We start from the raw sequence: 27445 nt of genomic DNA on the forward strand, positions 1-27445 counted from the left end.
GAGCCTCAAGAGTTAACGATGAAATCAAAACCCAGGAAGAGAGAAGCGTGTGTGTGTGTGTGTGTGTGTGTGTGTGTGTGTGTGTGTCGTACTGAGCTCTTTGTGTTGACTTCCTGCTCTCTTCTTCTTCTCCTTCTCCTTCCTGACAGAAAAGAGAGACCGGCGTTCAACTAGAAGAAGAAGAAGAAGAAGAAGAAGAAGAGCAGCGAGGACGAAGACGAGGAGGAAGAGGAAGAGGCTCTGACCACAGCTGGAGACGATTACATCCCAAACCGACCGAGGGATTATTACTACGACGACATCAGACCGAGGATTTACTCTCCTTATTCTTCTTTTTCTTTTTTTTTAAAGGGATAGTTCAACATTTTTTTGGGGGCAAATTGTCCTTCTGCCTTTATGGTTGAGACATGAAACGACGAAATGACGAAGTGTTTCCTTCTGCTCTGATGAACCGTCGGGGGCGACAGGTTTGAGAGAAACTTGAGGAGCTGAGGAGGATTTCTCCTTCCTTCCTCTTCTTCCTCTTTTTTCTTCAGCTCACAGTTCAGTCTCTTTGTTTTTCCTCTGATAACTGAGTTTTATCGTTAAAGGAACGTGACGACTGAAGTTTCTTTCTGCCAGAAGCCGGAACAGCGTTTTAATTTCACTTTGGATCTCACAACAACAGGACAAATCCTCCTTTGTGTGTCTGTGTGTGTGTAGTTCACTGTCCCTCTGTGAAACATCAGAAGGGACAATAACAATACCCGTCCCTGTGTTGTGTTGTGTTGTGTTGTTGTGTGTTGTGTGTCTGTCTCTTCTGGGATAAAACATGGGCTCGGAGAAGGACTCGGAGTCGCCTCACTCCTCGGTGAGCGGCGTTCCCAACCCTAAGTGCCGCGCGCCGGGCAAACGCCAGGGCCGCATCTCCTTCCACAGCCTTTTCCACAGCAAGCGGGGCGGCGGCGGGGGGGGCACCCGGGGCACCAGGGGCCCCAAGGGAGCCGCCGCCGTGGCCGCCGTTGCTGCCGTGGCAACGCCGCTATCCCACCACCTGCATCACCAACAACATCAGCACACGACGACGACGCAGCAGCTTCTGCCTTCTACGCCCGTCGCTGCTGCTGCCTCGACGACGCCCACAACAACAACAACCACCACCACCACCGCCGCCGCCGCTGCTGTTACGACGCCCGAGGACGCCGCCGCCGCCGCCGCCGGCTCCCCGTCCAATCAGCCGGTGTCTTCACGCCCGGCGTCGCCCGGGTGCGAGCTGCTGGAGTGCCCGTTGTGCCTGGTGCCCCAGCCGGCGGAGCAGCTGCCCCTGCTGCTGGGCTGCAGCCACCGCTCCTGCCTCTGCTGCCTGCGTCAGTACCTGCGCATCGAGATCACGGAGAGCCGCGTGCAGCTCAGCTGCCCCGAGTGCAGCGAGCGCCTGGCGCCGCGCCAGGTGGCCGACATCCTGGACGACGCCGCGCTGCTGGACAAGTACGAGGAGTTCCTGCTGCGCCGCTGCCTCGCCGCCGACCCCGACTGCCGCTGGTGCCCCGCGCCCGACTGCGGGTAAGAAACTGATCCTCTCCTCGTTAAAAGTTAATTAGTTATAGTTTCTAGTTAGAGAAATCTAGCTGCACCCTAGCAGCAGCAAACACATTTGCTCCGTAGGTGGGTCTAGAAACGAGCCATAGGAACTTTTTGAGTCTCGAACACCGTTTGTGTTGACCAATGGCAAATGGTAAATGGTCTGTATTTATATAGCGCTTTACTATACCTGAACGATACCCAAAGCGCTTTACAGTACATCACATTCACCCATTCACACACTGATGGCACACAGCGCTCTATCTGTTTAGAGAGTCGTTGGGCGGCTTAACGCCATGACGACATACATTTTAATTGGCTTGTCAGGCTAACATCATCCTGCTCTTTGCTCTGATTGGTCGTAGCGCTACCCTATTGGTGCAGAGGCAGTTTGAAAGACAGCCTTCATCCCGCCCCCTGGATTGAGCCGAGGTAGACTAGACATGTTCATGATGTAGTCTGGATGGTCAGGCTAGTTACTAGTTACTTTCCCCTAAAAGTAACAGAGTTAGTTACTGAATCACTACGTTATACAATAACTAATTTCCAGGAAAAGTAAGACACCGCGCGGAGCCTGACTGTGCGGAGGGATACTGAGTGAGTTGGTTAGTTCCAGATAAACGGCTTTCTTCTGACAAGTTCATGGAATGAAAAAAAAAGTGTATATAACGTAACGTAGCTAAACTTTAACAGGTGTATTATTATTATTTTGTGACGGGACTTGTTGAGTCAAGTAGCAGCGCATTTTATTGTCAGTTTCGTTTAGTTTATTGAGATCCTCATTAGCTGCAGCAGCTACTCAGAAAACACAATAACAGAAACATTATAAAAGCAAAACAAAACAAAAAACACAGTGAGCTTTACACTTCCTCACATCTTGATATACACTATATCATATAACCTTGTGCATTATCCTTTCTTCATTATATTATACATAGGCTAATATACCGTATACTGTACCAATCAATATTACACCCAACTGCAAAATCTTTCCAAGAATATTTGTCTTATTTCTAGTCAAAACAAATCAAATTATACTCAAAATAAGACTCGTCACATAAAAATTACCTTGTTTTTGACACTTTTTCCTTCTTTCAAGCAGATTTTCACTTGAAATAAGTAGAAAAATCTGATAGTGGAGCAAGTTTTTCTTTCTTATTACAAGCACAAAAGATTTTTCTACTTATTTCAAGTGAAAATATGCTTGAAACAAGTGAGAATTATCTAAAAACAAGTTAATTTTTAGGCGATGAGTCTTATTTGAAGTGGAAAGAGATTAGTTTTGAGTAGAAATGAGGCATTTTGACAAGAAATAAGACAAATATTCTTGGAAAGATGTTGAGTTTTTGCACATAGTATATGTCTATACATGCTATATTACAATATGCAAACACATCATATATATATAATATATTATATCTTATATGTTATAACAGGGGAAACAGTAACTTTTTTGATTACTTTACTGAAAAAGTAGCTCCGTTATTCCCATCTATTGATCTAATCGGTTCATTCAGTTATATTCTATTGATTATTAGTCAATACAAATGGAAAAGACTCCAGCTCCAAACACCTTAAAGAAATAAAAACCCAACAGCAGCTAAAACCAGTGAATATACTGTATTGACAAGGTTGATATCTTCAGTTATTGATTGATGGGTGTGAGTCAGTGTGGTGGTGAGACAGTTCAGGCCTCGTGGGAATAAACAGAATCGTGTTTGTTATGTTGCATCTTTTATCTTTTCTGTTTCCACCTTCGTGTTTCTGTCGTCTGATGAAATTATCTGATCACAGATTAAAACAACAAGCTGCTCTGATTCATCCCAGAAGTGAAACAGACCCGGAGGGAATTCACCCTCGTCCTCGTCTTGTCAAGGTGCCGAGAAAAAAAACAAACAAACAGTTGTTAGAGAAAAAAAAAAAAAAAAAAAATCAAAAGAGAAACTAAACAGTGAGTGAGATGAAAAGTTAAAAAAGATCTTTCATTATCTCTGATGCATGTTTCAGTAAAAGCAGCAGCAGTAACGTGTTGCTGGAAGTGGGTTTTTTTTCTTTATCTGTGCAGGAATTTCTGTTTTATTTTTATGGAAGTTTCTCAGGAACTGAACTGAGCCTCATTAAGATTAAAGCTGCGTCGTAACATCTGTTTCCTGAAGTGATGGAAACTTTTCCTCCACTCAGTCGACTAACAAGCTGTTTATCTCTTCATTATGAGGCCGGGCGAAGTGAAATCTCTGTCTCTACTTGTCTTTTCTCTCCTTTTCTCTTCCTCTTTCGCAACATCATCTGATCCCTCGCTCGGGCTCGGCCGACATTTACGGTTTTTTTTGTTTTCTTCTTTTTTTTCTTTTTAATGGGGAACTTTGTTTTTTTTCCTCTGTACTTGCCGGGATTTCAGATGAGCGGTGTTGCCTCAGAATGACCGAGGGGTAAAAAGAACCGGTGTGAACCAGTCGGAGAGCAGGTGGAGGAGGAAGTGGAGTTAGAAACTCCTCTCGCTGCGGTCGGCAGGTTTGGAGGTTTCTCTCAGCTCTCGTCTGGTCGTTGGAACAAATGAGAGGCGTTTGTTTCATCACCATAGAGAGCGAGTGTGTGATTCATTGTGTTTGTGTTTCTCTATGAGTGTGTGTCTGTGTGTGTGTGTGTCTATGTGTGTGTGTGTGTGTGTGTGTGGGAAGGACAAATGCAGATTTTCAGTAATATTTTGCTGCTGTGGTTTTTGTACAGTGAAGCTGTTGCAGTCGCAGCGGGGGGTCCCAGAGTCTGTGTGGTCTGTAGCGACCTGTGTTAGAATATGTTTTACACACACACAACACGGTGTTTGGTCAACGCCAGAATACACGTGCAGAGAAACCGCCATCTACGTCAGACCGATCTGACCCACATGCGACCTAGATCCAACCTCTGATTGGCCCCAGCTTCGGCCCCTAGTCCTGCAGAGACAGTAGTTCCCATTCTTGGGTTTAGATTTGACCAACATGATTATTTTTTATTTCAATTAAAGGGACAACAAGGAGTTTCAATTTGGTTATTTAAAAGTCTGATATTAATGTGGATGAATCTACGTTACCACTTGTTAATGGCTCCATTTTAGATAAATCTATGGTTTTGTCTCTATGGTTATTTTGTTATTATTAGAGGTGGTGGAAATGCTGGGCGAGCCGACCAGCGTTTCTTTACTTTCGGTTTTGTGGCGAGTCATGAGAATAACGCCGCCGTATGAATCTCCGTTTATGGTGGGAACTACGACGGTATGTGATCGTCTTCCAACCTCTGACTTTAATTCTTGATGAATGAAAACATGAGTCTGTCTTGCGCCGGTCAAAGAATTTCACGGTGCGGAGGCTCATAAATGTAGTGAGAAAACACTTCGCTTTTCCAAAACTCCTCATTGTCCCTTTAAAGCTTTTTTTGGTAACCCTTTAATTTACAGGCCGCTAATTACGTCATAATGTCAAGAAATAACAATTAAATGCGTCATAATGTCTAGAAATAGCCCAGAAATAACGGTCAATTTCATAGTAATGTGCCAAGAGATAACGATGGATTGCGTAGAAGTAGTAGCCCAGAAGTAACGGTCAATTGCAAGGAAAATTCTGGCCTTTTCAAAAAAATTTTAAGCATGAAAAGCATGTGTAATCTTTTGTCTTTATGAAAAACATGACATTACTATGCAGTTAAAGCTATCAGTAAGCGATCCGGTGGTTTTGTCTAACTTCCTGTCAGCCGATGGAGTTAGCAGTCCCCGCCCTCGTCCCTACGTCACCACATTCACGCGCATCCCTTGGCTGCACACACAGAGAGGACTGCCCCTTTATGCCGTTCTCTCTCCTCATTGGATGAAGGTTGTAGGATACAAGGAAAGTTTTCTCCTGGGCTCAGAGCAGAGCAGAGTGACTGACAGACCCGTGTTTCAGACCAAACACTCTATAGAAGTGATTGCTGTCGGGAGATACAACTATTTAAGACTTAGATTAACACAAATATTCACCTTACTTCTGCTTTCATTGTTATTTCTTGACATTATCACGTAATTAGCGGCCTGTAAATTAAAGGGTTACTGCTTTTTTGTGCCTGGGTCAATTGTGACCAGGTTTTAAAGGGAAACAGTGAATAAACATAACTTGTTACTTGCTGGTGAAAATCTGGCCCAGATGAATTTGTAGTTGCTCGTGTTTGTTGGGTTTTGTTATCTGACTGAAGAAAGATGTGGGAGGATAAAAACAAAAACATAAACTGAACACCCAAACAACACTTCTGCTGCTAAGAAAGATGCTGGATGTGGCACCGGAGGAGAGTTGCCTCTGATTGGCTCTGACCTGGAGACAGTAGGAGGAGTTTAAAGCATTTAAAACGCGTTTCTTTCATGCGTGTGTAATTCTGGCACTGACCAAACACTATTTATACATTTCTGATCTATTAAACACAAGGTACAGACAGATGAAGAGTCAGTCGTCTCAGTCTCAGTGATAAGAACCAATGTTTTTTGTGTCTTCAGACTTTGCAGCTGAACTCCAAACTGTGTAGAAATAACGTCCTGTCGTTGGTTTATCCACTCAGGAATAATGTCAGTGTTGTGTTTCATTCAGTTTGTGGTTTGATCTGTGGGAAAACAAAGAGAAGACTTATTCATTAGAGGCTTTTCACCTGTTTCTACCGATTTCTATTGATGCTAGTGACATTTTCCAAAAGTTTACTGCAGTGCATTGACATTTTGATTTTTATAATTTCACCAAATTACATGTTATAAGTCACAAAATCAGTATAAATGCACTGAATTCTCTGCTGAGTGTTTTTCTGAGTGACCTGTGTCGACCTCTGTGTGTTTCACTCTTCATCTGTTTTATTATGGTGATAATTGATTTTTTTCTTTTGCAATGTAGATCGGTACTGATTCCAGATCGTTAGTATTAATAAGAGGTTTGATGCCGGTGGCGGCGGCGGCTGCAGCAGCAGAGTGAACTGGTGTGACCTCGGTGTTTCTGAGGAACTTGACTCTCACTGTGTTTAGTTTAATCAGTCTGAGTGTTTTCACTCCGTCTGATGTGTCAGACTGCGACTCTGTGAGTAACACTCCACGACGTTCATCTCTGTTCTTACACTTCCTTCTTGTGTTACCGCGTGAACACACACAAGCGTTAGTAATAATAATCGTAGATACATATACAGACAGTATCATTATGTTTGGTTTTGGTTTGTTAGTAATACATTTATTTCACTAAAGTAAAAGATTTGAGGTTTTTCCCACAGAGCATTTATAGTATTAGTCAACAAAAGTTCCTGATCACAAAAAGAGTTAAAAAGAAAAACCCAAAACCAAAGTGTCACAGGAGGAGAAGTCGACCACACTGACCTACATCTGTGTGTGTGACGCCAGCACTGAGTCACACACACCCACACACACACACACACACACACACACACACCGCTCTAAATCAGATAAGTTGACTAAATCCAAATTATTATTCACCTCAGACAGCCGGGACTGGAGAAGCAGCTCTGTTAACACACACACACACACACACACACACACACACACACACACACACACACACACACACACACACTCTCTACCGTCAGTGGAGAGGAGGCTTCAACAGAAACAGTGAATAAGTGTGAATTTCCTGAGTGTCATCATCACAGAGGGAGTGTTTATAGGTGAGAGTGGACACAAACGCAATATGTGTGTGTGTGTGTGTGTGTTTTGCATCTCAACCCACTTGTGGGAAAGTTATGTAAATGTAAATTTTTTTTTTTCCATCTTATCTTTCTGAGCGACACTCAACAGACAATGTAGACGAGTGGAGACGATGGAAGAGACAACAGAGTCAGAGAGACGATCCTCAGCTGTGAAATAGGAGTTGTTTCCTGCTCATCGTTAATGTTTCACTGGAGGAACTAGGTCACGTTAGTTTAGATTAAAAATTCCCCAGATCGAGCAGGTGACCAGAAACACACCTCTAAGTATAACAACCGTGACAATAACTTATCTTTGCTCCATAAAGGCTGGAGGTGTAAACAAGGAAACTGACTTACAAAGAGATGATGAGTCAGTGTCATGTGAAGTGAACGCTGCTTTCAAAGTCTGTTCGGAAAACAGAAAACACAGAACAACTCCTCAAACTAAACCTTAATGGGATAGTTCAACATTTTGGCAAATTGTTCCCATTGCCATAATCCCTATAGTCATAGCAGCAGGGTTGTTACCTTTAATTGTCGGTGCAAGCTATTTCTAGAACGGCGGAGCAGAGCCGTGAGCTGCTCAGAGCTACGCTACGGAGGCTAAGGGGATTTCTCATCAAATACACAATCCAACAACTCCACAACGCTCTGGTGGACAAGTTGTGAGCTCCACATTCACCACGCTATGAGATAATAACACAACGTTAACACACAGAGTTGTTGTAGAGGGAAATACAGAGACTGTTGATGAAAAACTGTCCCTGAAGGCAACGTGCATCAGTGGTTTTTTGCATGAATTTCCCTCTAAAACAACTCTGTGTGGTAACGTTGTGTTATTATCTCATAGCGTGGTGAATGTGCAGCTCACAACTTGTCCACCAGAGCGTTGTGGAGTTGTTGGATTCTTGTGTATTTGATGAGTTTGATGAGGGAAACCAACTAAGAAATCCCATAATGAGCCTCCGTAGCGTAGCTCTGAGCAGCTCACGGCTCTGCTCCGTCGTTCTAAAAATAGCTTGCACCGACAATTAAAGGTAATGAACCTACATGCTATGACTATAGGGATTGTGGCAATGGGCCAGTTTGCCAAAATGTTGAACTATCCCTTTAAAATGTAAAAAAAAACATCAACCTCGGTCTTCGCGCGGCCGCAGCCAATCAGGAGCCTCGGGCGACGGGCGACGAACCCCTCGTGCGAGCGTCAGAGCCGAGAGCATCCAGTGAGAACAAAGAGCTGGCCCTCTCTGCCTCTCCCGTCTCCTCCTCCTCTGGCTGTCAGTTGCTATGGCGACTATCGATGCGGCATAGAGGGAGCGTTGCCAGGGGTAACAGGAGTTGCGACTTAATTAAACAGATCAATACATACATACTCACCGGACTCTGTGTGTGTTACTCACTGTTCCTAATTTTGAGCTTCTGTCGTCGTTGTTTTTGACGTGATGCATGTTCAGTTCATCCTGCTGTGTGTGTGTGTGTGTGTTTCTGTGTGTGTGTGTGTGTGTGTGTGTGTGTGTGTGTGTGTGTTTCTCTCTGTGTGTGTGTGTGTGTGTGTGTGTGTGCGGTCTCCCAGGTGGCTCTCAGTGGAGCCGAACGCCGACAGAACTGTCTGTGCACGTTTCCTCTCGACACACAGCGTGTCAGCACTCATAACACTCCTCCGCCTCTCATCCCTCTCTCTCGTCTTGTTGCGTTTTGCGTTTTACATCTCGGCTCTTGATCTCTCGCCTCCTCTTCACCTCCCCTGTGTCTCTCCTCCTCTCGTTGTTCGACTTATCTCTGTCCATCTCTGTTTGTCTCTTCTCTCTCTCTCTCTCTCTCTGTCTCTCTCATCTTGGAGGCATCAGATGTAATTACTACTCTGTGTTGTTGTTGTTGTGGTGCGTTCAAGTCCGCCGGTCGTGAGGCAGAGTAGAGAGGGTTCGCCGCTTTGTTTTAGTCATTAGCGACATCATGAGACTGAAGTCTGAGGTCGACTGCGTCAGATCAGAGGTCAGATAAATGTGCAGCGTCGACATCTGCTGCAGTTCCTCTCCTGACCACTAGAGTCAGTCGGTCCCCGTAGACCAGTGGTTCTCAACTGGTGGGTCGGGACCCAAAAGTGGGTCGTGGACCCGTTCTGGATGGGTTGCGGACAGCTGGTCAAAAAAGTAAATAATATTTAATGCACATCTGATGTTGGACATGTCTTTTATTTTGAAAAATAACTTATATATTATTGAAAGGCACGAGACACGTGAACACATGCAGTTGTAATGCTCCTCCTCACTTTCTGATTATTTTCTCTGAATGCAAAGATATCAGTTTCTTATTAATGTGGCCTGAATGCAGTGAATCTTGTTTTGTTTTGTGGGTCTTTATTTTGTGCAGTTTGATATTTATTCACTTTTGTGAACATGCTCTGAATGCAGAGATGCATTACAAGTCAAATATATCGTTTTGTTGGTCTCCGTTTTGTGCAGTTTGATATTTTTTTTATTCACTTCCGTACATGCAGTTGTCATGGTCCTCCTCAGTTTCATTCATGTGCTCTGAAATGCACTTTGCTCAATAAAGAGCTAAATGAGTTTTTAAAGGCTTAAAAAGAAAATCTTGGTTTGAATTCTATAAGAGTGGGTCGTGACTTAATGACCATGGGAAAATGTGGAGCCCAGAGTGACACTAGTTGAGAACCACTGCCGTAGACGACGTCCATGTTGAAATAAACAACAGTTAACAGCTAATATTTCCTGTTTATAAAACCTGTTTACATTTTAGTAAAGACTATTGTTGTGGTTCACTTACCCAGTGAAGTTGGAATTTGTCACATCCGAGTCGACTGCGTTACAGTTGAGTTGATAACAATCTGGAAAATCAACCCTTTAGTTATGGTGCGTTCCTGTTGCACTCGGAAGTCAGAATTTCCGAGCTCCGAGTTGGATTTTTGATCTTGAACGCCCTCTAATCTTGAAGTCAGATCTCTCACTTGGAAAGTCAGACGAATCTCACCAGCCCCTGACATATGTAGACACTCTGTAATTTAACTGTTTATTTTAGGCTATTTCTTCAGTAATAGTTTCACATTAAAGTTAGGCGATTAAATAGAACTGTTCAATTTTTATGCCTGTACATTTTCCATCACTGTTTGTGTGAGTAAAAACCACCCAGAGTGTTGTTATCAAACTAGTATTGCTACGAAATAGCCAGCAGTGGCTAACGACTAATAGCCTGTTTGTTTTGATGCTTAGGTGTTTTTGTTGTAAGTTTGTACAGCTTTTTAAGAATGTTATACATTTTTTGCATTGAAATCAACATTTACAAGTATGAAATCATTATACTTCCGTGTTGTTCTTTTGTTTTTCTCCTGGAAAGTGCTGGAGCTCCGACCTCCAACATAAATGGACGGCACCATTAGCTACTGTTGTTGTTAGCATTGTGAGCTAATACCAGCCCATAACAACACACTACGTGATAGTTTACGTTTGAAAGCAACGCAGCAACATGTCTTCAGGCAGAAGTTGCACAGCAATGTCACTGTGGCTAATTTAATGATGAACGGTGTCATGTTCAGATTTTATTCACTGTTGACGCACAGAGCGGCCATCTTGGATTGTGAGCTGGGGGTTCATGGAGTTCGTCTGAGTTTCCAAGGAAGATGAAATATGAACAAAGATAAAAACGATTCACAATAAAGCAGAAATATGTTATAATATAGAAATGTTATGTCTCTTTCCCTATACCTCTCTCTATTACAGACCCTTTGTTAAACATTTTCTGTCTTTGTTGCAGTCGGGATGATTTAAAAGTGTTTAGCTCAGAGGTCAGAGCGAGTTTGGAGGCAGAGAAGTAACAGTTAACAAAGCGTCGGCCCGTCTTGTTCATTACTCATCTGACAGTCGGCTGCTCTGTTTCTGTTTAGCCGAGCTTCCAGAGAAGCTGATGCTGCAGGAAAAACAGCGAAACTGGCATCTCTGTGTTTTTGTTCCACTCACTAGAGAACTGAAGGGTTTATGTGGTTATCTAAGTGTTCGGCGACATTTTAGTGACCGTTTGACCTTTGCATCCCGTTGTGTAACGTCTCACAGATGAACATGTGAAGACAGAAGTGAAGTCTGAGCCCTCACAGAGGACGGCCCGATGCCACATCGTGTCTCGTCTTGTCTTGTCAAGAGAGAACAAGCTCTTTGTCTCCTCTGACATCCATGAATGTGTCCGTTCTGAGGACAGGCCTGTCAGTGTCACAGTTGTTGTTGGTGTCGGTGATAATGAGAGACGTGTTGTTGGAGCGGCCATGTTGGACTCACGCCAAAACAATTACAAGTTTGTTGTGTTATCACGTCGTCCACATACTCTCGTCTTTCTCTTTCTAAACCTGGAAAACTGGCAGCAGCTTTGTTTGGTCAGAGCAGAGTAAAGTTAAAATCCCTGTCTGTCTTTTATTTTATCTTTCCTCCAACATGTTTTCTCCCACTCAGCTCCACCACAATATTGCATGACAGGTTCCTTTGTGAATTCTCCAGTGACTGACAGCCTCTCACATCTCAGTTTGTCTCCCTTTCTCTAGTTTTTTATTGTTCCGAAGTGAAAACGCTTCGTCTCCTTCTGCCAGTTTCACCAGAATCTGCTTTAAAAAATGTGCAGCATTAACTCAGTGAACTTAGTCTTAGTGTGTGCTTTTAGTTAGTCAAGTTAAAGGGATAGTAGCATTTTTTTTAAAGTGGGGTTGTATGATCTACAAATAGCCCCTAAGTACTTTAATTGCAGTAGAAGACTCTCTGCACTCCTCCCATTAGCAACGCCAGCCCATAATAGCCCTGCCCAGAGATTTACAACATACAGTGTTGTGAACAGACCCAAAGAAACGGCCTATTTTCGCGGCCTAAAAGAGGTTTCACCTGAAAAAAAAATACAGAGTTCCATTGTTCACTATAATATAATTTTTTCCAGCCCTTCAAAGTGCAGGAAAAACACAGTTTTTATTTGGACCTAACCAACTCACGTATCCCTCCGCCCAGGGTTAGCGCCCGCCGATCAGCAGTTGGTTAGGTCCAAATAAAAACTGTGTTTTTCCTGCACTTTGAAGGGCTGGAAAAAACGGTGTATTTTTTTTTCAGGTGAAACCTCTTTTAGGCCGTGAAAATAGGCCGTTTCTTTGGGTCTGTTCACAACAATGTATGTTGTAAATCTCTGGGCAGGGCTATTATGGGCTGGTGTTGCTAACGGGAGGAGTGCAGAGAGTCTTCTACTGCAATTAAAGTACTTAGGGGCTATTTGTAGATCATACAACCCCACTTTAAAAAAAATGCTACTATCCCTTTAAGATGTCTGTTTTTTCATGTTTTTAGTCTTTACCCTTACTGTTGTGTTTGTGTGTGAGCAGAGTGTGTCTTAAAAACACAAGAAAGTAGGATAAAATCTGGTGGAAAATGAATTCCAAGTGATTGTTTTGCTGTTTTTCTGCACTATTTATGGTGTTTTCTAAAGATAAACCAGACGTCCTTCGATGGTAATCACTTTTCATAGAAACAGTACAACAACACAATAAGAGCAATAAACAGCACTCAGACACATGCACACACTGAGTAAACAGCAAAGAAATATGAAAACATAAATGATATGTTTGGAAGTAAAACCAGAAATAAAACTAATGGGAATATAATCATAGAATAAAAGCAGAAAAAAAATGAACTTCATCATCACTGCGTCACAGCTGCGTCTTCATCCTGCTCCTCTTCCTCTCTCTCTTCCTCTGAAATCCATATTGATTGACCTCGTCCTGTCTCTTCACTCCGCTCTCAGTCTTGTTACTAAGTGATTGCTCCATTGATCAGCGCTGCTCTCGGCCTCTCGGGCTGCGTCATGTTCCTATTAGCGGCCATGTTGGAGCCTTCGCTGCTGCTCGAGTTCGCAGGATTGCAAAAGAAGTCACATCTCGGTTATGCAACACATGTCTGTTGCCAAACACGGCGGTTTTGGGATCGAGTTTTCACCCAGTGTCGTTTTAATGTGGTTTTAGAGAAGTGCAGAGACGAGCAGACAGTTTATACTGCACCACAGACTCATTTTAAACACTTTATGTCTTATTTTTTCTCATGCTCAGGCCTCTGTCTAAGAGCAGAAATGATGCACCTCAGACAAGAAGCTTCTGGTGTTAGTGAAAAATAAAACACGTTATTACTTTGCCTCAGTGTTCATGCTGTGCAGGTAATGTAGCATCACATTGATGCAGCTGCCCACAGTTTAAAAATGTGGGCGTTCGTTCACACTCAGAAATATGGAACAGCCAGTTTGCGATCAGCGCGACACCTACAGCACTTTCATATTTCACAGATACTGTATGTTTGGTTCAAGCTTTTAATTTACTGCAGGACCGACTCTTCTTCAGCCTCCTCTTCACTCAACTCTCTCTTCTCCCCACCCGACTGTCACCTCCACTCAGGTTTGCCGTCATCGCCTCGGGCTGTGCCAGCTGTCCCCGGCTGGTGTGTCGCAGAGACGGCTGCGGCGCCGAGTTCTGCTACCACTGCAAACAGGCCTGGCACCCCAACCAGACCTGCGACTCGGCCCGGCAGCAGAGGGCGCAGTCGCTGCACACGCACAGCAACCACTCGCCCAGCTACACCCAGGAGCAGGGGCCCGGTGAGCACCTGCAAAACACACACACACACACACACACACACACACACACACATCCTTGTAAATCTATCTTTATGAGGACATGTCATTGACATAATGTATTCCCTAATCCCGTACCCTAACCTTAACCATCCAAAACAAATGCCTAAACTTAACCATTATAGACCAGGGGTGTCAAACATGCGGCCCGTGGGCCAGAACCGGCCCTGCAGAGGGTCCAATCTGGCCCTCAGGATGAATTTGTCAAGTGCGAAAATTTGAAATTGCACATATTTTTATCAAGAAATTTCAGGTGGTTCATAATATGTTTTGTAAAAGGATAGTTCAGTAACTGTAAAACATCTTATTATTGTACCAAAACAGAGGGAAATTTCAGTTTTTTAGATATATTTAAAGGTTATTATGCTATTATTTTACTGGTCTGGCCCACTTGAGATTAAATTGTGCTGTTTATGGCCCCTGAACTAAATTGAGTTTGACATCTCTGCTCTAGACCTAATTTAAACCTAATTATAATCTAACGTCTTAACCCTCAAACAGTCCTTTGAAAAAGTGAGGGCCGGCCAAAATGTCCTCACTTCCCAAAAATGTCCTCACTTTGTTGGTTAAAAACTCGTTCCGGTCCTCACAACGTAGCATGTACAAGAACACACACACACACACACACACACACACACACACTGAGCCTTTCTATATGTATTACGTTAAATTTTCCATTTATGAAACATATGCACACATTAAAAACACATACGTCCTGTAATGATTATAAGAAATTAGAAATTAGAACAATTCATATACTGACATATGTCCATACCATACAAATATGTATGTACACACTTCAACATATATATTTATCTAACATATTAGTATTAGTCATATGTGTGTAATATATAGATAACATGCAGTTACTGTATGCATACGTTTTCTGCACTATTTATGGTGTTTTCTAAAGATAAACTAGACGTCCTTGGATGGTAATCAGTCAGACTTCATTTCTTTTCATAGAAACAGTGCAACACAATAAGAGCAATAAACAGCACTCACACACACACACACACACTGAGCCTTTCTATATGTACATACGTTCAATTTCCATTTATGAAACATATGCACACACATTAAAAAAACACATATGTCCTGTAATGATTATAAGAAATTAGAAATTTGAACAATTTCATATACTGACATATGTCCGTATCATACAAATATGTATGTGCACACTTCGACATATGTGTCTAACATATTAGTATTAGTGCTGTCAAAGTTAACGGGTTCATTTTGGAGATTCATTTTAAACATTTTACGCGTTAAAAAAATTAATGCAATTAACGCCGTTTTGTTTACTTCCGGTGGTGGCTGATCGTGTGCAGGCAAAGCATGTACCGGCTGTAGCGCTGTTATTCTTCACTTTATTCGGTATTAATATTTTTTCATGCGAGTAAGTAATCGTTTATATGACCAATATGCACAATATGCATAATATACGTGGGTACTATATTGTAAATAACATGCAATTATACATATACATCACTAATAGTAATAGTATGTGCCAATAAACCTCTCCTATGTTGCTTATATTGTACACAACATATAGTATTAACAGTATTAACATTGTGACTGTCCCCATATATCCATAACAAACATATACAGTAACATATTGACAGATGTGACATATAACTCCTCACATTTTCATGATGAGTAAATCATATGAACAGAAATAACATAATATGATATAATATATATTTGTCATATATGGCAACATTTTCCTCGATATGGGGCCCTTCATGTCACATCCGGTATTATATTCGATGTGGGGAAGTGGGAAGTGGGAAGTGTGTGTGTATGTGTGTTTGTGTGTGTGTGTGCGCTCGGTGCAGACATAAACAGACAGATAAAATCTCCCCCAGCAGCATTTCCGGCCTGTAAACTGTATTTCACACGTCTGAGCGCTCGGTGCGTCTGGGTGTCACTCAGCCTCTATCACATGTCGATCGTCTCAGTCTGTGAGAGTCTGTTCTACCTGCTGCACCGCCGCCGCTCGCTCCCTTCCCACCGCCACAGCCGCGCCGCGTTCAATCAAGCGTGAGACACTATTTATATCACAGCTTCTCCACTTTGATAGTTTCACCACCGCTGCAGCAGCCCTGTGTGTGTGTGTGTGTGTGTGTGTGTGTGTGTGTGTGTGTGTGCATCCTGTCTCTTTCAAATGTCACCGTGACACAGTGGCTCAGTGGCTCAGACTAAACTCTCAGTTTGGTCTGATTTAAATAGAAAGATGTGTTGGTTTAAATTTGACTGAAGTTAACTGAGCGATCTAAGTTGTTAAATTAAAAAGGCAGCTTCCAGAAAACTATAAAAACAGCTCAACTCTGCAGGTGCAGATTACACTAATAACAGATATAGTATATTTATTTGTATTTAAGGAAAAATTACTCACAAGATTTGACTCTACAAGTTCTTTCTCGTTTTTTTACAAGATTATTTAAGACTATAAGGTTTCAGGAAATCATTTGTGTTCTAAGATTATAGTATGTTTTGGTCTGTCTACTAGTCTCTGCAACAAAATAAGAGTGTGTATTTAAAAAAATAAATCCCCATTCTCCCCTTTTCCTCTTGCTTTAAAGCTATCATTAGCATTAACAGCTGTAGTAGCCTAATGTATGGTGCGTTTGAGACAACTCAAAACTCGGAAACTCCCATTTCAAAACTCAGATTTCCGACTCCAAAGCGTTGGAGACGCACCACGCCAGAATAACCAGAAACATGGTGGAGCGGGACAAACTTTGCATTAAAACATTACAAAAGGCACAAAAACTATTAAAAAATGGGCATTTTTAAATACTGAAACAGATCATTTAAAATCGAAGAGAAATAACAACACAAATTTACTGTGTTCCATAGGTTTATCTGTAACTGTAAGTGTTTCATCGACCGATGTTTTACCGTTGGCGGTGTGGTTCTGCGCAGGTGAAGGTTGTTGTGTGACGTCACAGACAACTGATTCTTGGAGAAGTTAAATGAAATACAGTTAGGCTATTTCTTAAAAGGGTCAATTTTAATTATTCACAGCTTTTTTAATGAATGAATAGTTTATTTCATTTAATGGATCTCCATTAGCACCAGCACATTAGCATAGCTATTCTTCCTGGAGTCCAAACATTAAGTCAAAATCGTCTATTCTTCCGAATCCATCAAGGAAAAAACAAAACAAAAACCTAACAGCTGATACAATCATAGACGCAGACATACAGGTAACACAAGACATGATACATCACTTGTACAATACAATTAAGAATACGTAAATATATTGCAAGTATAAGAATAGACTACATGGCTACAGCCAGTAGCTAGTTAGCTTAGCTTAGCTTAGCTTAGCACAAAGACGGGGAAACAGCGGAAAGCAGACAGTAGTCTTGTCATGTAGGCCTATACAAACATAACACACTGCAAATATTGAGAGCTTGTCTGTGTAAACATTGTTAAATGCGTGTGTTTGTGTCTTTTTAATCGCATTTTGATTAAAAAATCTATGAAATAAATCCCTCCAGCTGTCCCCCAGTCGTTTATCTCTCCTTAATTCACCACTTCCAGTCTTCCTCTGTCTGCCAACTATTCAGAGGAACTGACAAGCATCCAGAAAACCCCCAAAAAAACTGACTCATATAACACCGTCCAGGCCGCTCCCTCCATGTCTGTCTGTCTGTTGCTTAGTCAACTAGATACAGATCTACAGAGACAGAGACACAGACCATGAGGGAGTGGGAAAAAATAAAAAGAAAGAAAGAAATGACGATGAAAGAGAAGACGAGAGGGAGTGTGTCGGGTCGTGTCAGCAGAATACAGAGTACACAAGCAATAACAACTACTCCCACACACACACACACACATAGACACACACACAGTGCCCACTTCAAGTCTCTTCAAGTTAAAAGGCCAGAATGCCCTTTAAAGAGCAGAGAGCATTCCCAGCATCCACAATTCAAACACACACTAAACTGACTTTTTTTTCTCCTTTTTTTTTTTTTTTGGCGTTCTCTGCCTTTAAATGCATTAGAGGACAAAGTGCTGCAATTGTTTAATCCATTACTCTAACGAGGTTTGATTTTGTTGCCAACCCGACAGGAAAAATACAACTGAAGGGAACGGTTGTTGGAGAGTTTAGTTTTTCTTACATTCAAAGGGATAGTTCGACATTTTGGCAAATTGGCCCATTGCTATAATCCCTATAGTCATAGCAGGTAAATTCATGCAAAACCTGCTGATGCGCGTTGCCTTCAGGGACAGTTTTTCATCAACAGTCTCTGTATTTCCCTCTAAAACAACTCTGTGTGGTAACGTTGTGTTATTATCTCATAGCGTGGTGATTGTGCAGGTCACAACTTGTCCACCAGAGCGTTGTGGAGTTGTTGGATTGTGTATTTGATGAGTTTGATGAGGGAAACCAATTAAGAAATCCAATGAGCCTCCGTAGCGTAGCTCTGAGCAGCTCACGGCTCTGCTCCGCCGTTCTAAAAACAGCTTGCACCGACAATTAAAGGTAACGAACCTACTGCTATGACTATAGGGATTATGGAAATGGGCCAATTTGCCAAAAATGTTGAACTATCCCTTTAAACTATTTCCACATTTTCAGTCTTGAGGCGTTTTATTTTATTTATTTTGAAGCTAATTTAACTAAATCTGACTCTAATGTGACTAATGTAGATTCTGCACAGTGTGGTGTTATCACTTTATCCAGATGCTAAATGAATATAAAGATGCACTTTCTTTTCTTGTTGTTGCGTCTGAAAACTCATATTTTCCTCATCTATCTCTTCTCCGTCTGCAGCCGACGACATCAAGCCGTGTCCTCGCTGCGGCGCCTACATCATCAAGATGAACGACGGCAGCTGCAATCACATGACCTGCGCCGTCTGCGGCTGCGAGTTCTGCTGGCTCTGCATGAAGGAGATCTCCGACCTGCACTACCTCAGGTTCAGACACATCTCAAGACGCTTTATCTCTTTAACTTTAATCTCCAACAAAATAAAACGATGGAGCTGCAGCTGCCGGAGGTTCAGGCAGAACTCCAGCTCTGGATTTTATTAGATCTGAAGTGCTGCAGCTCGAGTCTTGTTCGAGTTCGATGTCCTCGGGATAGAAACGGCTTTTTCCTCACCTGATGATTATGAAAATTATGATTTATTTATTAAGTGTGGAGTTCCTCAGGGCTCAATTGACCTATGGCTAAGCCACGCCCCCAAACGTGATGAGCCAATCACAGTGTGCATAGCTAGCCCATACACTCGGACATTCTCTGCTTCCACGTCCATTGAAATGCATTGCAGTTAGTCAGTTTTCATTCGTTTTTATATGTTTTTTCTTGACATTTTAAGTTTAAAATGGTCAAACGGTGTTCATGGGGTACATGCAACTCCGACACTAGGTATCCTGAGAGGCTGGGCGACTGTGTGTATTTTTTTTACCTTTTCCCAGGCCACATCTCAACCGAGAGAAGTGTCTGCTCTGGATAAAGTTATGAGGTACACTGCAAAAACTCAAAATCTTTCCAAGAATATCTGTCTTATTTCTTGTCAAAATGTCTTATTTCTGGTCAAAACTAATCTCTTTCCACTTAAAATAAGACTCATCACCTAAAAATTAACTTGTTTTTAGATCATTTTCACTTGTTTCAAACAAATTTTCACTTGAAATAAGTAGAAAAATCTGCCAATGAAAGCAAGTTTTTTGTGCTTGTAATAAGAAAGAAAAACTTGCCCCACTATCAGATTATTTCAAGTGAAAATCTGCTTGAAAGAAGTAAAAAGTGTCTAAAAACAAGTTACTTTTTGATGTGATGAGTCTTATTTTAAGTATAATGAGATTTGTTTTGACTAGAAATGACATTTTGACTAGAAATAAGACAAATATTCTTGGTAAGATTTTGAGTTTTTGCAGTGTAGACCACAACACCAACTAAACGTGGATAAACTTAACAAGGATGTCTACATCTGCTCTAAGTTAAGTCAACAACGTATTTGAGGCAACATATTGTCAGAGATGTTTAGATGTTAGCCAGTATCACAACTAAGCATAAAGTCTGCTAGCTTAATGCTAACGTATAATGTAAAACTCCATAGACAGGCTAACAGAAGTTAGCCCGTCGCTATCGGCGTTTCGCGGGCAAACGGCAGCCATAGCAGTAAAGCTAAGTGAAGTTTTGGTGACTTCGGGAGAGTGATATTTAATCTTTCTGTCTCCAAAAATCATCAATTGCCTCCTGTGAAATGTCTCCTACTGTAACAGCTGTTGCCATAGCAACTGTCACCGAATGTTGACTGTTTGTCCCAGTGAGTGGAGGGGGCGGGGCTTAGCCAGAGGTCAATTCTTGGACCTCATCTGTTTCACATTATATAAAACGTTGATGTTATGCAGATGACATCCACGTTTACTTCACTCTGTGATGAGGTGGGAGGTTGAACAGATAAATATAAGACACCTATAAATGTGAATTTAACCCTTTAAACTCTCTCTCTCTCTCTCTGTTTTCCCTCCATCAGTCCGTCCGGCTGCACCTTCTGGGGGAAGAAGCCCTGGAGCAGGAAGAAGAAGATTTTGTGGCAGCTGGGAACTCTGATCGGCGCTCCGGTCGGCATCACCCTCATCGCCGGCATCGCCGTCCCCGCCATGGTCATCGGCATCCCGGTGTACGTCGGCCGCAAGGTAAGAAACAGCAGCAGAAGAAAAAGAAGAAACTCAACGCCCTGCAGTGGCATTAATACTATAAACAAGAGCTCAAAAGTTTGTTGTTAAAGGGATAGTTCAACATTTTGGCAAAATGTAATCCCTATAGTCATAGCAGTAGGTTCGTTACCTTTAATTGTCGGTGCAAGCTGTTTTTAGAACGGCGGAGCAGAGCCGTGAGCTGCTCAGAGCTACGCTACGGAGGCTCATTATGGGATTTCTTGGTTTCCCTCATTAAACTCATCAAATACACAATCCAACAACTCCACAACGCTCTGGTGGACAAGTTGTGAGCTGCACATTCACCACGCTATGAGATAATAACACAACGTTACCACACAGAGTTGTTTTAGAGGGAAATTCATGCAAAACCACTGATGCACGTTGCCTTCAGGGACAGTTTTTCATCAACAGTCTCTGAATTTCCCTCTAAAACAACTCTGTGTGGTAACGTTGTGTTATTATCTCATAGCGTGGTGAATGTGCAGCTCACAACTTGTCCACCAGAGCGTTGTGGAGTTGTTGGATTGTGTATTTGATGAGTTTGATGATGAGGGAAACCAAGAAATCCCATAATGAGCCTCCGTAGCGTAGCTCTGAGCAGCTCACGGCTCTGCTCCACCGTTCTAAAAACAGCTTGCACCGACAATTAAAGGTAACGAACCTACTGCTATGACTATAGGGATTATGACAATGGGCTAGTTTGCCAAAATGTTGAACTATCCCTTTAACGCTTCTTTTTAATCAGCTGTTGTTTGATTCTTCTTGTTTTTAAGTCTTTTTTTTTAAATAGACTGAATATGTTTGAGTTTTCTGCTCTTGTCCGGACAAAACAAGATGTATGAAAATGTTCAGGCTCAAAGTCCTGTACAGTCACATCAGAAAAACAGATTTATATAAAGTTCAGCATAATGTAAATCTGTTATTTTATCTATCTTAACTAAACTTCTTTTGTACTTTTTACTTTTGTGGATAGTCAGAGCATAAATCTAATTTTCAGTAAACCCTGAAAAGGAGTTTGAGACGTTGTCGGAAGGAAAATGAAACTGAAATCTACATGAGGCGGTTTTACATCCGTTATGAAACCGGAAATTTATGAGTTCACAATCTTTAGAACAAAAACCATAAACATCACACACACACACACACACACACACACACACACACACACACACACACACACACACACACACACACACACACACACACTCACAGTCTTTTCACACTGAGACACCGACTCTTTTTAAAAATCTTTATGGTCACTTCGCTTTATCTTTGTCCGCACAACTGCAGAGAAACCAGAAGTGGAAAACCACACGATTGTGGCAACACACACACACACACACACACACACACACACACACACACACACACACTCACACACACACACTTTGTTTCTTTTCTTTTACAGCCTTCCTGTGATAATTACCTGGAATTCACAACATTGCAGAAACAACAAGCTTTTCTCTGTCTCGGTTCTTTTTTTGGTTTCGTCTTCGTTTTGACGTCACGTTAAGACCAAGTTGAAAGTTTTTCTTGTAATGACGAAGCGGTTTCAGTTCCTATGACGACCACAGACCAGTTTCCCATCACACACTGACAATCACACACCATCATCATGAGACAACTCTTATCTTGAAGTTAGGATCATTCACACATGCACAAATTGCTCAATCTACCGAGATATAAAGCTTTGAATATATTCAGTCACCTTAAATGTGTTAAATAATGACATTAAAGCGTGTTTTACTTTTATTTTTATATAGAAATATATTCATATTCATATTTATAAGAAGTAAATGAGAGTGAGCACTGAGGAGTTTTAGAAAACTCCTGCGTCAGTGAGTCTTTTGTTTGTGAAATGAGTCTAAAATGATAAATTATTGCTGCAGCGGTTTGATGAGCTGCACTTTCTAAAACCTGCTGATGTTCACTTTCTCTTTTGTCCGAGTCTTGTTGTGTGCAGTTTGCAGTTGTTGTGTTGACAAAACAAAAGAAAAAAGGAGACTAATAATAACTCACTATAAGAGGCAGGAATAGGAAGTGGTGTGTTTGAAGGATGGTGGCGCCCTCTGGTGGACGGAGGCGGAGCTGCAGCTGAAGTGTGAAGCATCAGAGGAAACATTACAGTTTTTCTCGATTGCTAAGACACATTTCTGTAAAGCTTCTCTCCTTTTCTCTAAACTGTGAACACAAACCCCAATTTTCAAGCTACATTCACAAAACCTCAGACTCTTCTTGCAAAACCAAACTTTCACCTCAAAACAGTTCAATCTGTTCTCAAAACTGAACTATGTTGTCAAATCGTGCCCCGAGTCAATCAAAATTAAAAACACTACTGAGCCAGTCACTAAACACTACATAGAAAAATAGAAAACACAAAGCTCAGCACATGAAGCTGTAGAAATAAATGTTTATCGTTCACTGTAGCTAAATGCATGTTGCAAAACAAAAAACCTGTGCATTTACTGCAGCACTTCTCTCCTTCCCTTTCTTTCACCCTCCTCCCTCCCTCCCCACGTCCATTTCATCCCCTTTTCCTTCCTTCTTCTTTTGTCTTCCTAGTTCATCCCTCCCTTCACCCTGTCGTCTCTCATCTTCTCCTCTTCCTCTCCTCCTCCTCTCCCTCCATAAATGCATGTTGCAAAACAAAAAACCATGTACATAGTACTACTGTACAAAAAACAGAAATCTTGTGCATTTAGTACTTGTATGCAGTAGGCCTTCGTAAAAATAAAGTACAAAAATATAGAAATGAGAAGTGCAGAACTCAGCCACAGCATCATTTCTCTACTGGATCAGGCAACAGGACTTCATCCTGAACTGGCTTATTTAAATGTTCCCTCATATCTTTAGCCACAAGTGTGATCAATTTTGAGTTGCTGTGTTCAACCGGTGAAACTTGTGCTTTACTTGTGTTTGACTTTTGCCACCTGTGCTCAGCATTTTGCAACACAGGTGCATCACAATGAAAATGTGTTGGTGAGTTGTGTCTAAACAGGTGAAAAGTGCTGATGGTTTTGTCAAAAGAGAGTGACTGGTTCAGTCAGTGGGTTCAGGCAACTGAGCACTTGGTTCAGACAACTGAGTTTAGTGTTTTAGCAACTGAGAAAAACTGTAAACCGTCTCTCTGTCTCTCTGTCTCTCTGTCTCTCTGTCTCTGTCTCTGTGCTGCAGATCCACGCCCACTACGAGCTGAAGAAGACGTCTCGCCACAGAAGGAACCTCGCCATCACGGGGGGCGTGGCCCTGTCCATCATCACGGCGCCCGTCATCGCAGCCGTCAGCGTCGGTAAGAAACCTCGACCTCGACCGCCGTCTGGCGTCAGGAGACGAGCTTCATGCAAATTATATTTTATAATATTCATGTCAATCATACGACATAGTGAACAGACGATTAGACCAGATTATAGGGGGGAGCTCATAGATACAAAACTGATGTATAAAACAAATTTATAATTATCTCTTTGGGTCTAAACACGATTCTCATGAAACTTGTGATCGACTAAATTTTACTTTCAAGAGTGAAAAAAGTTTTTTTGGACATAAAAGTCAAACCACTTTACCCATGTGGTTCTTACCTTCACAGCCTCCATGAAATGAAATGATGTCTTCCTCCTAAATATTTGGACACATGCTCAATTTTTCTTATGGTTTCCTAGCAACAAGGGATGGCTCAACCCTCAAGTCTCCCTACTTAAAAGACTAGAAATACAAATGAAAGTTAAACTTCACCCCCCTCCTCTCCTCAGGTATCGGCGTTCCCATCATGCTGGCCTACGTCTACGGCGTGGTGCCCATCTCTCTGTGCCGAGGCGGCGGCTGTGGCGTGAGCCGAGGGAAAGGCCGAGGCGTACGGATCGACTTCGACGAGGACGACGGACCAATCACAGGTGAGGACTCACGAGAAAACACATGTCACACATTGTCAAATGTCCTAGAAAAGCTTTGAGTCGTCCTGGAAAATGATCACATCATGACAGCAGCTGCCAGAGCTCAGTTTGACTTTTTCAGACCACACCGAGGATTTCTGTCCCAATCCTAGCGAGAAAACTATCAACATTGAGTTGCTGAGTGTTTCCAGTGTTGGACCTGTTGTCTCCTCTGATGAAGGACAGATAGATAGTGACAGAGAACTGTTGTACTGTAGGTGTGGTTTAAAAACAAAAACAACATGTTTTTGCGTTGTTCTATGATAAAATTGTCGTAATTTCTAAGCATGTAAGATATTATGTCATAGATAATTAGGAGCCACAGACTGCACGTCTTTAAATCAGACTTCTGGGAGAATGAGAGAGAGGAATAAACATAGAAACAAACTGGTTAAACCCACATGGAAAGAACCTATAGGTTTTAATGTAGGTTTGAATATATGTGACATACATAAAATTGGCCGTTTTCGTATACGCATTATGCTATATACTATATATATGGTGCATATATTCGTATATATGCACCATATACTGTATGCAGCATATATCCTCAGATAAACTGCATATATGAAACCTATATGCAGTTTATCTGTGCATATGCTGCATATATGCGTATATATTAAAACCTATAGGTTCTTTCCATGTGGGAATGTAAAAAATAAGCTACAACTGTCGAAAAGACTTCTCCAAAGCATGAATGGGAGGGACGGAGGATGTGTTGGCGTTAGGGATGTCACGATTACTTGTTTTCACAATTAATCGTGATATTAAACGCCACAATTAATTAATCGTAAAGGTTCCTAAATACCGCCACTTTACGAAAAAGATTATGTTGGATCTATATCGGCAGGTATGCGCAAAAATAAAGGTAAATGCTCAGATTGGTCCATTTACCTAACGTAACAATGAATTGGTAGGAATTTAAATGTTAGCGTGTCATTTTTAATTTAAAAAAAAAGCAAAACAAAACAAAAAAACGATTAAAATTAACGTAAACATTTGGTATAGATGACAATTTATGACCTGAATACTTAAAACATTTCATCTGGGGATTAAGAATTGGTCATATATTAATAGATACTTGAAATATTTTGTGTAAACAATGAGTAATGTAATTATATTTAGACTATATTTGATTTTATACATTCATAGTGTTGTGAAATAATTAATGCATAATAATTGATTGATTGAAATGTTTATTTCGAATATGAAAATAAAGTAATAAAAAAGAGAATAAGACAAAAACATTTAAACATGAAAAAAAATAGAATACATATTCGAAAAGGAGTGAGAAGAAGTAAAACTTATAAACTCCCACCCCCTCTCCTTATATATGACTAGCTAAGATCCTTGTCTAAACATATCTTATGTTACAAAATCATGAATATAATTTATTTATAATTTACTTTACGTTTTAATTTAATTTAAGTTTACTAATAATTTACTTATATCTTATCTTATATCTTATTAATCTTGATAATCATAGTACCGTGATTATTACTCTGACAATAATCGTACCAAGAAAATTTATAATCGTGACATCCCTAGTTGGCGTGATGTCCGTCAGACTGTAGCAGTTGAAAATGTCCTGGAAAAGTTGAACTCTGGTGTGTGACTCAGGTGAAGAGATCGTGATGACGTTTCTGTCTCTGTCCTCCAGTGGCCGACGCCTGGCGGGCCCTCAAGTCCCCGAGCCTGGGGGAGAGCAGCCTGGACGGGGCCGTCAGCGGCCTCAGCACCACGTCGCCCAGCGAGGGGCTGTCGGTGGCGCCCGGAGCGCTGGGGGACACGCCGCACTTCAACACGCTGGCTGGAGGAGCGCTGGGATCACGCACCGGGAAATACAGCCGGTGAGGAACCAGAGTCCAGTTCCTTTTCCCTTAGAAACACACAAAACCTACATAGGCTATCGCAATAAAAAACTGGTGATGGAGAAACCTCTCAGATATCTTCAAGACATTTTTACGCTCTCATAAGGTGGTTTTACAGAGTATTAGAAAAGTGTAATGGAAACACCAGGTCTGATTAGATCTGATCCCGTTTCCCTTCGCTCTCCCTCTCCACCGTCTGTTTTGAGTCGTCACATCATCATATCTAGATAGATGGATTTAGATTTATTTGTCCTTTTCAGGAAAATAGTTTTCACCTTCCATACATACAGCCTCGAGAAGTACAGACAATAAAAAAAAAGACATCAGGAGTGTATCCTTGACCATATTACATACATTTACATGCATTCCCACATTTCATACACCCACAAATAAAATAAAACCCCACACCTTACCTGGTTTCCACATTAACATAATGCATACAGACAGTTGCGAAATCATTTAAGAGCATATTGCAGGTTAGACCCCCCCTTAAACCAATGCTTAGAAAAAAAATTCTCAAAATGATATTTATAAATACACTATTGAGGCTTTTGGAGCTGTTTTTGTGAGAAAATGTTACTACCGCATCTAAAAACACTTAACAGGAAGTGATGTAGGCAGAGGGAGAGCGGTCGATTTGAACAATAGGAAAACAATGGATCCTGGTGCCGGTTGTGACCCAGAGGAAACTTTATTTAAATGTGTATAATTACAAATATGACGGACTGCGACCGTATAACTACGAGTCCATTATGCACACCAGAGAGCAGAGAGAGACCAGGGGGAGAATTAATGTTTTGAACGTCCATCTTCCTTAAAATTGAGTCTCACGGGTTGTGATTTTATGAAAAGTATGGGATGTCGCTGTAAAAAACCTACCTACAAGAGGTGTAGGCGAAACACTTAGCACCGTTTCCACCCAACTGGGTTATTTTAATAAAACTGAGGCGTGTGAGGTTCAGTCTGATAGTAACTCAGGTGGTGTCACACAGTAACACGTCCCTGTGAATAACCAAACAATGGTTCCTTCTGTTACAGTCGAGAGACCTTTAGGCTTTAGAAGAA

General features: G+C 41.6%; 1 protein-coding gene across 1 annotated transcript in view; it reads left to right on the forward strand.

Annotated features, from left to right (window-relative positions):
* Positions 1-771: 771 nt before the first annotated feature.
* Positions 772-27445, forward strand: part of rnf19b (ring finger protein 19B) — a 28616-nt gene continuing 1942 nt past the window's right edge. The window contains exons 1-7 of the mRNA XM_085790649.1: positions 772-1542; positions 13658-13857; positions 18683-18827; positions 20394-20556; positions 23755-23869; positions 24330-24470; positions 26170-26359. Coding sequence (XP_085646775.1) covers positions 812-1542; positions 13658-13857; positions 18683-18827; positions 20394-20556; positions 23755-23869; positions 24330-24470; positions 26170-26359 — 1685 coding nt within the window. The 5' untranslated portion in view covers positions 772-811. The remainder of the gene's footprint in view (positions 1543-13657; positions 13858-18682; positions 18828-20393; positions 20557-23754; positions 23870-24329; positions 24471-26169; positions 26360-27445) is intronic.

Source organism: Trachurus japonicus, chromosome 11 (assembly GCF_045865225.1).
Source record: "Trachurus japonicus isolate A0001 chromosome 11, Traja_1.0".
Lineage (NCBI taxonomy): Eukaryota > Metazoa > Chordata > Actinopteri > Carangiformes > Carangidae > Trachurus > Trachurus japonicus.